At 40.1% G+C, this 11253-nt stretch overlaps 2 protein-coding genes across 2 annotated transcripts; both read left to right on the plus strand.

Annotated features, from left to right (window-relative positions):
* The first annotated feature begins 2033 nt into the window (after nucleotides 1–2033).
* LOC127296645 (ADP-ribosylation factor-like protein 8a) lies at nucleotides 2034–5604 on the plus strand. The gene is made up of 5 exons (XM_051326817.2): nucleotides 2034–2251; nucleotides 4011–4092; nucleotides 4164–4318; nucleotides 5020–5181; nucleotides 5267–5604. The coding sequence occupies exons 1-5, from the start codon at nucleotides 2214–2216 to the stop codon at nucleotides 5382–5384; spliced, it is 555 nt and encodes a 184-aa protein (XP_051182777.1). The 5' UTR covers nucleotides 2034–2213; the 3' UTR covers nucleotides 5385–5604.
* An 867-nt stretch (nucleotides 5605–6471) lies between these two features.
* LOC127296644 (surfeit locus protein 1) lies at nucleotides 6472–11253 on the plus strand. Its single transcript, XM_051326816.2, has 6 exons — nucleotides 6472–6675; nucleotides 6769–6872; nucleotides 6976–7220; nucleotides 8847–9024; nucleotides 9675–9958; nucleotides 10630–11253. Exons 1-6 carry the CDS (start codon nucleotides 6540–6542, stop codon nucleotides 10697–10699), a joined length of 1017 nt encoding a protein of 338 aa, XP_051182776.1. The 5' UTR covers nucleotides 6472–6539; the 3' UTR covers nucleotides 10700–11253.

Consider the following 11253-nt stretch of genomic DNA (forward strand, 5'->3'; position numbering starts at 1 on the left):
AATTGTTTTTTCACGAAGAATAGAGGACTTATAAAAAGAAGAACAATTCATTTACCAAGTCTATTAAAATTGCACAATATTAATACTATTTTTTAATACTTGTTTATAAAACACGCGTTAAGCTCCATGAGATGGCTAAAATTACATAGTATTTATACTAAAATTTTATACTTATTTATAACTCATTTATTAAACTATATTATTTACTTAAATCTCTCAATTACTTAGTACCATAGTTAACCATGTATCGATGTAGTTAACTTTCAATTTCAATGTTCTTTCTTGTACAATTGTAAATTTTATTACTTAAAAATGCAAATGTTGTGTGCTACATTTAAAGGATAATCCTAACAAAAGTCACATGTGTGTTTCCTTCTCAATGCATTGTCTCTTGAAACAATCTTCTCAGATGCATTCCAAAAAACAAGATAAATGCACCACCCCATATATTAAACTGAGACACCTACATGGATGATAGTCTACATATATAATATGTATGATTGTTCTCGTAAATACTTTTATATCCTTGTATTACATATGTTACGAATGATCTTACAAACATCTAGTAAATATCTTGATAGCAATTTCTATCATATAACCACGTATAAACCATATAGAAAATTCAAGAGTGTATAATGTCATAATGTGGGTATGATGATGTTCTCACGGTGTCGTTGGTATATGTTTCTTTATTTTTTTTTTTCCGAGAATACCTTATGTTCATTGAGAGTGGATTTTCTACACACACGCGCATGGATGTGGGTGTGACGTCTATTTATTTCTCGAGATTCACGCTCACCATGGTAGGTGAAATAATAGCCCTCTCTTGCCTCCTTTTATCCGAATCTCAAACCAAAACAAACGGTGACGAAAACACCCACACCCATGCATGTAAGTACAATAGTATTTTCTATATGTTTCTTACATGTTCTACTGAGTTTGAGTGACATGGTATTGAGTTGACATCTCTCATAGTAATCATTGAGATAATATGAATCATGCATACACCTTATTGCTTATGTACATACAATTTTTTTAAAATTTGGAAAGTTTGATGCAATGTGGGATGTACCAACTAGTACCATACAAATGCTCTCGTCGGTTTCTCAAGTAACAAAGTAATCTCAACAAAATTAACATATGAAATAATCATACATGAACATAAATATATTAGTTGAACTAAGATAGAGTCTTGTTCGGAAAAAGAAAAACTAAGATAGAGTTTGATACAACATGTAGTGGTCATCATGTCTACCTTTATTGTCTGCAAAATATATAGTTACATTGTTCACAACAAAAAGGGAAACCTAGGAGAGAGGGTAGGGGGGTGTCATCAACCGAACTATAGTTGTAGGGATCGACATGACCGATAATTGATGTTGCGGCAAAACATTGTGTGTAGCTTTATTCCACATGATCTGATGCTGGATGTAAATATTGACAATTTATGATGACACCGGTATTTTTACAATTGATTGAGTCAGAAAACATTCTTCATCGCTATGGCTTCAGCCATTGTGACAGTAGATACACCTGGAATAACCTCTGTGTCAACATAGAATGTTGCATCAATAACGTGGTTCACAAAATTTTCAGCGGTCTAGCCTAAATGAACTAGTCATCGGTGTAATCCATCTAGTTGACTTTGCTCCGAAAAATTGCAATTCATAGTATTTCAATGTGAAATAACCTTTTTCCACCTTACAAAAATAACAATGTCAAACAGATAAAGCCCGCAACCAACTAACATAGACATACTTTCCCTAAATAAAACTAACTTAGACTACTTCCTACCCTAAAAACCTAAAAATTAAAAAATCTAACGAAAAGGGAAGATAGAGCAGAATATGTTTTTTTACTCTAAGTAGCAGAGACAGAGCAAAAAAATATTTGAGCTTGAGAGTCAGCGACGATGAGTTGCCTGGACACGGGCCCTGGCCCCCGCCCCCGAGGCCCGTGCCCCGCCCGCCGAGGCCCGGGTGCCAGCCAACAGCATATGATTGGCGGACGCCAATAATACCCTTCTCTTCTCTTTCCCCTCTCTTCTTCCTCCGGCCTCCCTGTCGCCCCGCTCCATCCATCCAGATAAAGCAACAAGCGCGCGCGGCCACCTCCACCACCAAATCCTCCTCCGCCTCGCGATCCCGTCGCCCCCGCCACCCACCGCCTCCCCGCCACCACCCACCTCTTCGCCGAGCGCGCGCGCGGCCGCCATGGGGTTCTGGGAGGCCTTCCTCAACTGGCTCCGCAGGTATGGTTGGTTGCACAAGCACACGCCCCGGGCGGGCGGGTCCAGGTTCTCGAGTTTCACGCCCTGGCTGGGCATTGCGGGGCGGGCGAGGGGGCCGGAGATCTGGGGATCCCGGGGCGGGTCTAGGATTAGCATGTCATGCTGGATCGGGTGCTTGCTGCGGCAGGTAGGGCGATATGATCTCCCCGTATATTTCGTGTATGGTTAGCACGTTGCTGCGATGGTTGGTAGGAAACTTTGACCTCTACGAATGCGAAGTTGGTTAACAGCATCATGTTGTTCTTATCTGAATATTTTAACCTAAAAAATCTCCGTAGTCATAAGGAAAATCTGTTCCTCTGGTTGTTTTACGTGAGCAGCGTTCGGATTATGGAGTTTGGTGTGTCTTCATATGGTTGCAAATTCTCGCGACCCGTCGACTACACATGGCGGTCACGTTACCGATTCAACATGTCGATCGGAGTATTTCCTGAACACGCTTGGCCATCGATACGAGAGACGAAGGGGCGCGGAATTGGTCCCTATTATTTTTTTAAATGGGTCCATTTGTTCCATTCTAATATTGCGCAGAATGCGGAATCATGCTTGGCATTTCCTCATGATCAGGGCATGGTCGGTATTTTATTTTGTTATCCTACTTTATCGCGGACTGTATCTTGTCCAGAGGAGAAAAAACCATTTCTGATATGCATAATTTGGCCAGACCATACATGCTCTGACACGTGGTGAATTATGTCCGTTAGACCGTTACGTTCTAATGAACTTGCCGTTCCGGTCATTCAATTCTGAGCAACCTGGTCCCCACTTGTAAGTGACACGTGGTAGATTCTGTCGGTTTTTGTCGTTACGCCGACTAAGATAGAGCTACCACACGTGGCAAGCAATGACTCGTCGTCGTGGTAATTTCCAAACGCGTAGTTTGTGATGATTTGTCGGTTCATGCTTATCTTCATTAAATTTGCCGACGGTAGAATTTGCCCAAGGTCAGCAGTGCTTTTCTTGAAATTCAATCATTGGGATGGAAAAGAGTTGCCAGTAGGCTGTATAGGCTATGATTTATTTCAGTTCTACCTACCAGACAGGCAGGCTTTGCTTTGATATGCATATAAATAAGGGGCTTGGATCTAAAGGATGTCTTCCACATGTATCGTGGACTCTATCTTGTCTAGAGGAGAAAAAACCATTTCTGATATGCATAAATTTGGCCGGACCATACATGCTCTGACACGTGCTGAATTATGTCCGTTAAGTCGAAACTAACTTGCCGTTCCGGTCATTCAATTCTTAGCAACCCTGGTTCCCACTTGTAAGTGACACGTGGTAGATTATGTCCGTTTTGTCGTTATGCTGACTAAGATAGAGCTACCACACGTGGCAAGTAATGACTTGTCGTCGTGATAATTCCCAAACGCGTAGTTTGTGATGATTTGTCGGTTCATGCTTATCTTCATTAAATTTTCCGACGGTAGATTTTGCCCAAGGTCAGCAATGCTATTCTTGAAATCCAATCAGGATGGAAAAGAGTTGCCAGCAGGCTGTATAGGCTATGATTTATTTCATTTCTACCTACCAGCCGGCAGGCTTTGCTTTGATATGCATATAAATAAGGGGCTTGGATCTAAAGGATGTCTTGCACACGTATCATTAAGTGCTGGAGCACAATTTTGACTTGTGTACCTAGAAAGGAATGGACATACATGATTATTTACTCATTCTTCATCGGAGTTTGATTCAAGTATTTACAATTTTTTGTCTACAGCCTCTTTTTCAAGCAAGAGATGGAGCTTTCCTTGATTGGGCTCCAAAATGCTGGGAAAACTTCGCTTGTGAATGTCATTGCTGTAAGTTTGATGCTTTCTTGCCATTCCCTTACTTGAGTTGTGCTGATTGATCATGAACATCTGTTCTGCAGACAGGAGGCTTTAGTGAGGACATGATTCCTACAGTAGGATTCAATATGAGAAAGGTGACCAAAGGAAATGTCACAATCAAATTGTGGGATCTTGGAGGACAACCAAGGTTCCGGAGCATGTGGGAGAGATACTGCCGTGCAGTTTCTGCAATTGTGTATGTTTCTTTGGTTCCTTATATTCCTAATTTGTGTCAAGAAATGCACTGCCTTGTTACTGACCAGCTGTCATGCTTAGCTGTTGTTTGTTGCACATGCATTCTATTTTATTAAAAAATGTTTCGTTGTAAATTATTATGCGAATTTATTGAACACTGCTAAATACACAGCTGAATTATGTTGAATTTACTCAATAGAAATATTTGGTCAATTTAATCAGTACACATTGTAGAACCAAAATATTTTGTATTGACATTTTATTGGCATCTGCTTCCTGTAAAGTTGATTCAAAACAGTTTGGGTACCTCAAGGCACAGATCATTCGTTCTCAGTTGTAATAAGAGTATATAAAGACTACTTTAAGGTTCTTTTAATCTACCTTCGTTGTCCTTAATTCTTTTGGTGTCATGTCTAAATGCGGGTTTGTCTTGTGTCACATTATTATTACCGATTAGGCCATTCATTTTAGAAAACACTGATGGCTTGTTTATTTTTCCTGACCTTCTCAATTTGCTTAGTTAATATATGTGCTAAAGCTTGTGCTAGCTGCGGTCTACTATTTTGATTCATTCCCACTTGATGTCATGATAGATAACTATTTTACCTGGTAGCTCTATCATTAGTTTTTGTTGAAGGTCTACTGTATACGTAATAAACTACGGAAATTTGATGTTGATTTTCTAAACAATTGCATCTACAGGTATGTTGTTGATGCAGCAGATCGTGAGAACATGGCTATTGCCAAAAGTGAGCTCCATGACCTGCTGAGCAAGCCATCTTTGACTGGTATCCCTTTACTGGTCATTGGCAACAAAACTGACAAGCCTGAAGCTTTCCCCAAGCAAAGTTTCACAGAAGTGATGTAAGTACACACAGAAGCTACTACGGATTGATACAAATTACTCATCAATGAATACTATCTGATGATTCATATGCTCTTTTTTCAGGGGCCTGAAGGCAATGACTGACCGAGAAGTGGCCTGCTTCATGATATCATGCAAGAACTCAACCAACATTGATTCTGTCATCGACTGGCTCATTAAGCACTCAAAGAAGAAAAATTAATCTATTGATTTTGAAGTGCTCCAGATTCTCTCTCTAATTTTTGAATGTTGCTTAGCATTGGGGATGTAAATTATGTGAGAGGTCTTAATCAGAGAGGTTATGTTAATAATTTTGTAACCTGTTTTAGCAATATATATTGTTAGACTGCATCTGGTATGTGTGTGCTCTGGTAGAATGCTACAGCCTACAACTTACAAAGAGCAGTTGCATACTTGTTGAATTTGAGTCTTCACATGGTGTGCGCATTTATTGTCAATCTGATAAAACTTCAACACCGAAAGCAATTGAACTCTGCCAGCCACTACCTGCTGATGCAAAAAAAAAAAAGAAGTTCAAAAGCACTACTCCTTTTCTTCTCCCATCAAGTTTTGTGTGATTTGTCAAGGTTTCAGCCCCCCATCCACACCCACCACCTCCCCTTTTTTCTGCCTTTTCCTAGTAGTTGTTTTGGGGTTTTTTTTTTGGAGCAAAGCATTTTTTTAAAGAATTTCATAGTAACATAAAAACTTACAGATATCTTTCTTATTAGCTCTTTGGATTGTAGGAATGAGCTCTTTAGCTCGAGTAGAGGATTCTATTGCTGATTGTTTTTTTTTCTCTTCTGTGGAGTAGTTTAGTTCATATGATCGAGTACTTTCTAGTTTCCGAAAAAGAACATGGACCAAATTTATATGCGCCACTGGAAAAATGCATGATTTTTTTTGGAAAGATTTGGCCCATGAATTTTTTTTATAAAACAAGGAAAAGTTTTATATGCTCAGGGTACAAAGATTATGCCATATATATATAGTATTACCTTTGTTCATAAAAGGATGTCGCAAATTTATCTAAATTCAAATGTATCTAGGGAGTAGATTTTTGACGCCTATGATTTCCAATACTGGAATTTCCTTTGACTTCCAACACTAAAGCCAGCTTCGTAGGAAAAATTTAGCATACAATCCTACAATTTTCTTATGATCCTTTAATGATTAATTAATTTTCGTATGAATTAATTTGAACTAAACCATGAATACATGATTTGAATAATTACTCAACTATAAATCTTGTCTCATCGTCCTTTTTACAAAAGCATTCCAAACATATGCCGCTTGAAAGAAAAATCTGAAGCCAAGGCGGGCGAGGCGTCGGTTCCCCACAATCGTAGAGACAAACATGGCGGCGGCGGCCCTCTCCAAAACCCTTGGCCGCCGGCTGCGCGGCAGCGGGCACCGCCTCCTCCCCTCGCGGCCCTGCACTTCCCACGCGGTCCAGCCACCACCTCCGCCCGCCGCCGCACCGCCATCCCCAGGTCTCCGCTCTTACGCCCTCCCGAAATGCCTTCAAAGCATCTGCGGAATCAAGCCGCCGCCGCGTTCTAACCAGATTCGTTTCCAACGCGCAGGGGCAGGGACGGAGGCGAGCGCGTGGTCGAAGCTCTTCCTCTTCGCCCCCGGCGCCATCACCTTCGGCCTCGGCACATGGCAGCTCTTCCGGAGGCAGGAGAAGGTCAGATGAGATCACACCCAATCCTTGACCCCATTTCCTCCCTCGTTTGGTGTGTACTTACCCTAGAAGTCCTCACTCTGCCCTGTTTCCTGCGCCGTCTCAGAAAGAGATGCTGGATTACAGGACGCGGAGGCTGGAGATGGAGCCCGTACCGTGGAGCGAGACCGTCTCGACTGCTGCCTTGCGTGATCCCGCGGAGCTGGAGTTCCGGAAAGTCGTGTGTGAGGGTGATTTCGACGAGGAGAAGTCGGTGTTCATCGGGCCTCGCTCCCGGAGCATCTCCGGCGTGACAGAAAACGGGTACTATGTGATCACTCCGTTGAAACCTCGGCCGACTGAGCCTGGCAGGTAAATTATTGTTTGAAGCAGCATTGTGCTGTTGCAGCGAGACTCTAGTTTCTTCACATTGTTCATTTCCTTCTCACGGCTGAAGGAACATCTTAGTTCAGTTCTACACTTCCACATGAACAAATAGTCATTTCCAAAGTTTGACCATAGTAAGGTTATGTCTGTGGTTTTCATACTTTTTAGCGTAAATTGACTTCTTTGTGCAGCCCTACACGCTTTTTGCTGGGCGGAGATAACATCAACAGAAAAAAGCATGAACTAAATACTGAAATTAATACTATGCTGTAGTATATGTCAACAGGAATTTAATATAAGGGAAAGTGGATTGTAATTTGTGTTCGTGAAATATTCAAACACCGAGTTTGGATAACGTGATCACTTAGAAACCACGTGGAATTCAGCAGCTTGTAAATACATATTGTGTTTTGCATACCTGGAGTTTTATGTCCTAGAAGTGAAGTATCAGATCTTCGTCTTGGAATTCTCGTTAGCTGTTCCCCTGACAATGTGTGTGTGTCTTAATTAGTGTTCTACGATGAAAGCAACTCTAGTTTCGAAAGGAGAGAAAATAAAAATGAGGAAATGAACTTTGTATGATAATTGATAGGTCCTATACCTCTACATATTTGCGGACACCCTTTTATTAAATATATGAATAAAATGGCGATATACAAGTCTGTCAGAGGACCAACACTAGTTGTTAGATCGAACTTTAAAAATATGAAAGCAGCCTTCACTTGAGCTTTTGCTTGTTCCAAATGCTATCAAGCCAGTATCTGCAAAGTTATGAGTGATCAAGCTGCAACTGCATCGCCTAAGACTGGGTGGGCTTTATCTCACACATTTTGATTACAACAAAATAGAAATATCCGATGGTATTGAATATCTTTATCGTAGAAACAAAATATAATGTCTCACCACTTCTCATTTTATCTAAAAAATTATGTTTCTAAGAAATGTTTTGTCAGTTTGCAGTTACCTATCTTTGTGAATAGAGGGTGGCTTGTAATTTTTGTTTGCGAAATATTCAAACACTGAGTTTAGATAGCCTGATCACTTTGAAACCAAGTGGGAAACAGCAGCTTGTAAACACATTGTGTCTTATATTTCTGGAACTTAACTGCCTAGAAGTGAAACATCAGATCTCCGTCTTGAATTCTTTTTAGCTGTTCCCCTGACCAATTTTTGTGTGTTTTAATTAGTGTTTCACGATGAAAGCAACTCTAGTTTCAAAAGGAGAGAAAAATAAAAGGAGGAAATTAATTTTGTATGATAAGTCGTATACCGCCACATATTTGCGTACAGCCTTTTACTAGATGTAAATAAAAAGGCTATGTACAAGTCTGTCAGAGGACCAACACTGATGGTTAAATTGAACTTTAAAATATGAAAGCAACCTTCACTTGAACTTTTGCTTGTGCCAAATACTATCAAGCCTATATTCATGCTAGGACCAGTATTTATGAGCGATCAAGCTGGTGAGCTTCATCTTCCACACATTTTGATCACAACAAATTAGAAATATCTAATGGTATATTGAGTGTCTTCACCGTTGAAACAAATGATAATGTGTCACCACTTCCCATTTAATAAAAAAAATTATGTTTCTAAGAAATGTTTTGTCAGTTTGCAGTTACCTATCCTTGTGAATAGAGGGTGGGTTCCTCGTGGCTGGCGCGAAAAAATCATACGGGATCACCAGGATTTTGGTGAAACTTTAGATGTGAAAGAAGCCGATGAAAAGACAGATGAAAAGGGTACTTGGTGGAAATTCTGGTCTAAGAAGCCTGAAGTTTCCCCAGAGGTGAGTTATTCCAACCTTTTTTCGTAGTCTGCAAACTATTACATGTATAAGCCAATGTTTGCTCATATGTCTGAGTGACATCTTTTCTGAACTCTGTAAAAGATAACCCTGTTTTGGGACATTTTAAAATAACTTCTATGCATAATTTTTAACCTGGCCTGCTTTTCATCATCTTAAATGCAGATATTGATGGTTGCTAGAATATTGAGTATGAAAGTGCGCTGGTTGTTTTGCTCTTATACCAATTTAGAATCATTGCATGCTGACACAATCATATACATATAAAAACCACCATGGTCGTCATCACCTTATTTTATGCATTTAGGAATCCCACGTACTCCCTCTGTATAATCAAAACTCATCATTTTGGACATACCTTGACTAAAAATATCATTTTAATTACTTAGATTTTTTTTAAATGCATGTATAGATTTGCCCCGTAAAGTACCACTAGAATCATGTAAGTTTCCTTGTTTTTACATATTACAATACGAATTAGTGGCCAGGGTTACATCTTGAAGACTGTGCCAGTGTTCGAAATGTCAAGTTTTAGTGTTATGGAGGGAGTATATTATCATTATCTTTTGATCTATTTATTCCCATTTAATCATTTAGACAGGCACAAAACTGATCCATCTTAATCTTTACAGATTGAAAAACCTGTAAAGCCTCCTGTAAGAGTTATTGGAGTAATCCGAGGAAGTGAGAACCCCAGCATATTTGTTCCACCTAATGAACCGATGAATGGCCAGTGGTTTTACGTGGATATTCCGATGATCGCACGAGCCTGTGGACTCCCTGAGAACACTGTTTACATAGAAGATGTGAATGAAGATATCTCTGCAACTAATCCTTATCCTCTTCCAAAAGATGTCAATGGTTTGATTCATCACTCAGTGATGCCAGATGACCATCTGAAATACACCTTTACATGGTAAGTGCCCCCAATTCATCAACCTTATCTCCACTCGGGTATACTGAGTATATAACAATGTTTCCAAGTGTCACCTTATCAAGGATAATGTGCATACCATTTTGTGTTAGTTATATATTAGGACTGCTGTTCCTAGAAGCATTATGCTTTCTGACTTCTATCAAGAAAGTACGTTGGCAATTTCTGGTTGTATCGGACATATACAATTGCTTCAAGGTTTACTGAAGCTACAATTCCTATTGATGGTATTATATGAGTTTGAGTCTGACAGTCCACTACCGTTAGATGATAGTTGGCATTCACTGTCCAAGCACATTTGGGGTGTAACTCACTTATCCTTTTCTTCTCTGATTTGAATTGCTTATCCATTGTTGAGGGATTCGAGCAAAAACCTTGGTTGGATTAACATATCCTGTGTCAGCCATCTGGCAGTCATCTTTCTACTTACAACATTGCATGTGGTACTTGCAGTAATAGCAGTCTAGAACCGCAACATGTCATCAGAGAATATATATGGGAACACATAAATGGGTGTTATAATCTTGAACTCTTCTAAGTCGCCCAGTCTAGAACCGCAACATGTCATCAGCTGAGAAGCACATGGTATTGTTTCAAGTTTTGTAGTTCCTGTTTGATGTTTCGTAACCAGTTTTATCTCTTGCTATTACTAGGTACACTCTTTCTGCTGCTGTGACTTACATGGCTTCAAAGCGGATAAAGCCAAAGAAGATGAGGCTATAGCAGGACTGGAGTCTGATAACGATCTTGCCTGCATTGTGTGTTTTTTTATGAAGCTCAACATCCTGCTGATGAACAAACGTGTGCAAGTATTACGTATGTAGTCTCTGGCAGCAATTAGACAATTATTTCCGCATTTGATATCCGCAGAAGTCAGCTGGCTCGGACAATACAGAGCTACAGAAGTTTGGGTAGCCTACCATCCTCGGAAAGGAAGACATTGCTGAAGTTCTTTGTAGGCGTGTTTATTTTTTTGGGTTTTTCTTTTTGGGGATTGCCCACAGGCCACAGATAGCCGATGTGTAGGGTTGGCCCATTATTAACTTTAAAACGACAAGTCATTTTCGATCACCAGAAGGCTGCTTCGAAACCCTCAAAAAAAAAAAAAGCTGCTTCGAGGTCAGCTGAGCAGGAAAGCCAACAGCGTTTGCCCCCTTGGGAATCTCATCCTGCTGGTTCTTGCTTTAGAATTTCTGCAGTATTTCGCCGAATCTATGTCCAAACAATAAACACAGCACAGTTGTCCCTCTGGCCAATGTATGTATTCTTCGCCTCCA

The sequence above is a fragment of the Lolium perenne genome, chromosome 4, assembly GCF_019359855.2.
Source record: "Lolium perenne isolate Kyuss_39 chromosome 4, Kyuss_2.0, whole genome shotgun sequence".
Classification (NCBI taxonomy): domain Eukaryota; kingdom Viridiplantae; phylum Streptophyta; class Magnoliopsida; order Poales; family Poaceae; genus Lolium; species Lolium perenne.

Excerpts from the sequence above, each read along its gene's own strand:
- LOC127296644 (XM_051326816.2), top strand. The coding sequence starts at position 6,540 with ATGGCGGCGGCGGCCCTCTCCAAAACCCTTGGCCGCCGGCTGCGCGGC. Across the intron at positions 9,025-9,674 it reads AGCCTGAAGTTTCCCCAGAG|ATTGAAAAACCTGTAAAGCC; the intron begins GTGAGTTATTCC and ends TAATCTTTACAG. Across the intron at positions 9,959-10,629 it reads CTGAAATACACCTTTACATG|GTACACTCTTTCTGCTGCTG; the intron begins GTAAGTGCCCCC and ends TGCTATTACTAG.
- LOC127296645 (XM_051326817.2), top strand. The coding sequence starts at position 2,214 with ATGGGGTTCTGGGAGGCCTTCCTCAACTGGCTCCGCAG. Across the intron at positions 2,252-4,010 it reads TTCCTCAACTGGCTCCGCAG|CCTCTTTTTCAAGCAAGAGA; the intron begins GTATGGTTGGTT and ends TTTTGTCTACAG. Across the intron at positions 5,182-5,266 it reads CAAAGTTTCACAGAAGTGAT|GGGCCTGAAGGCAATGACTG; the intron begins GTAAGTACACAC and ends CTCTTTTTTCAG.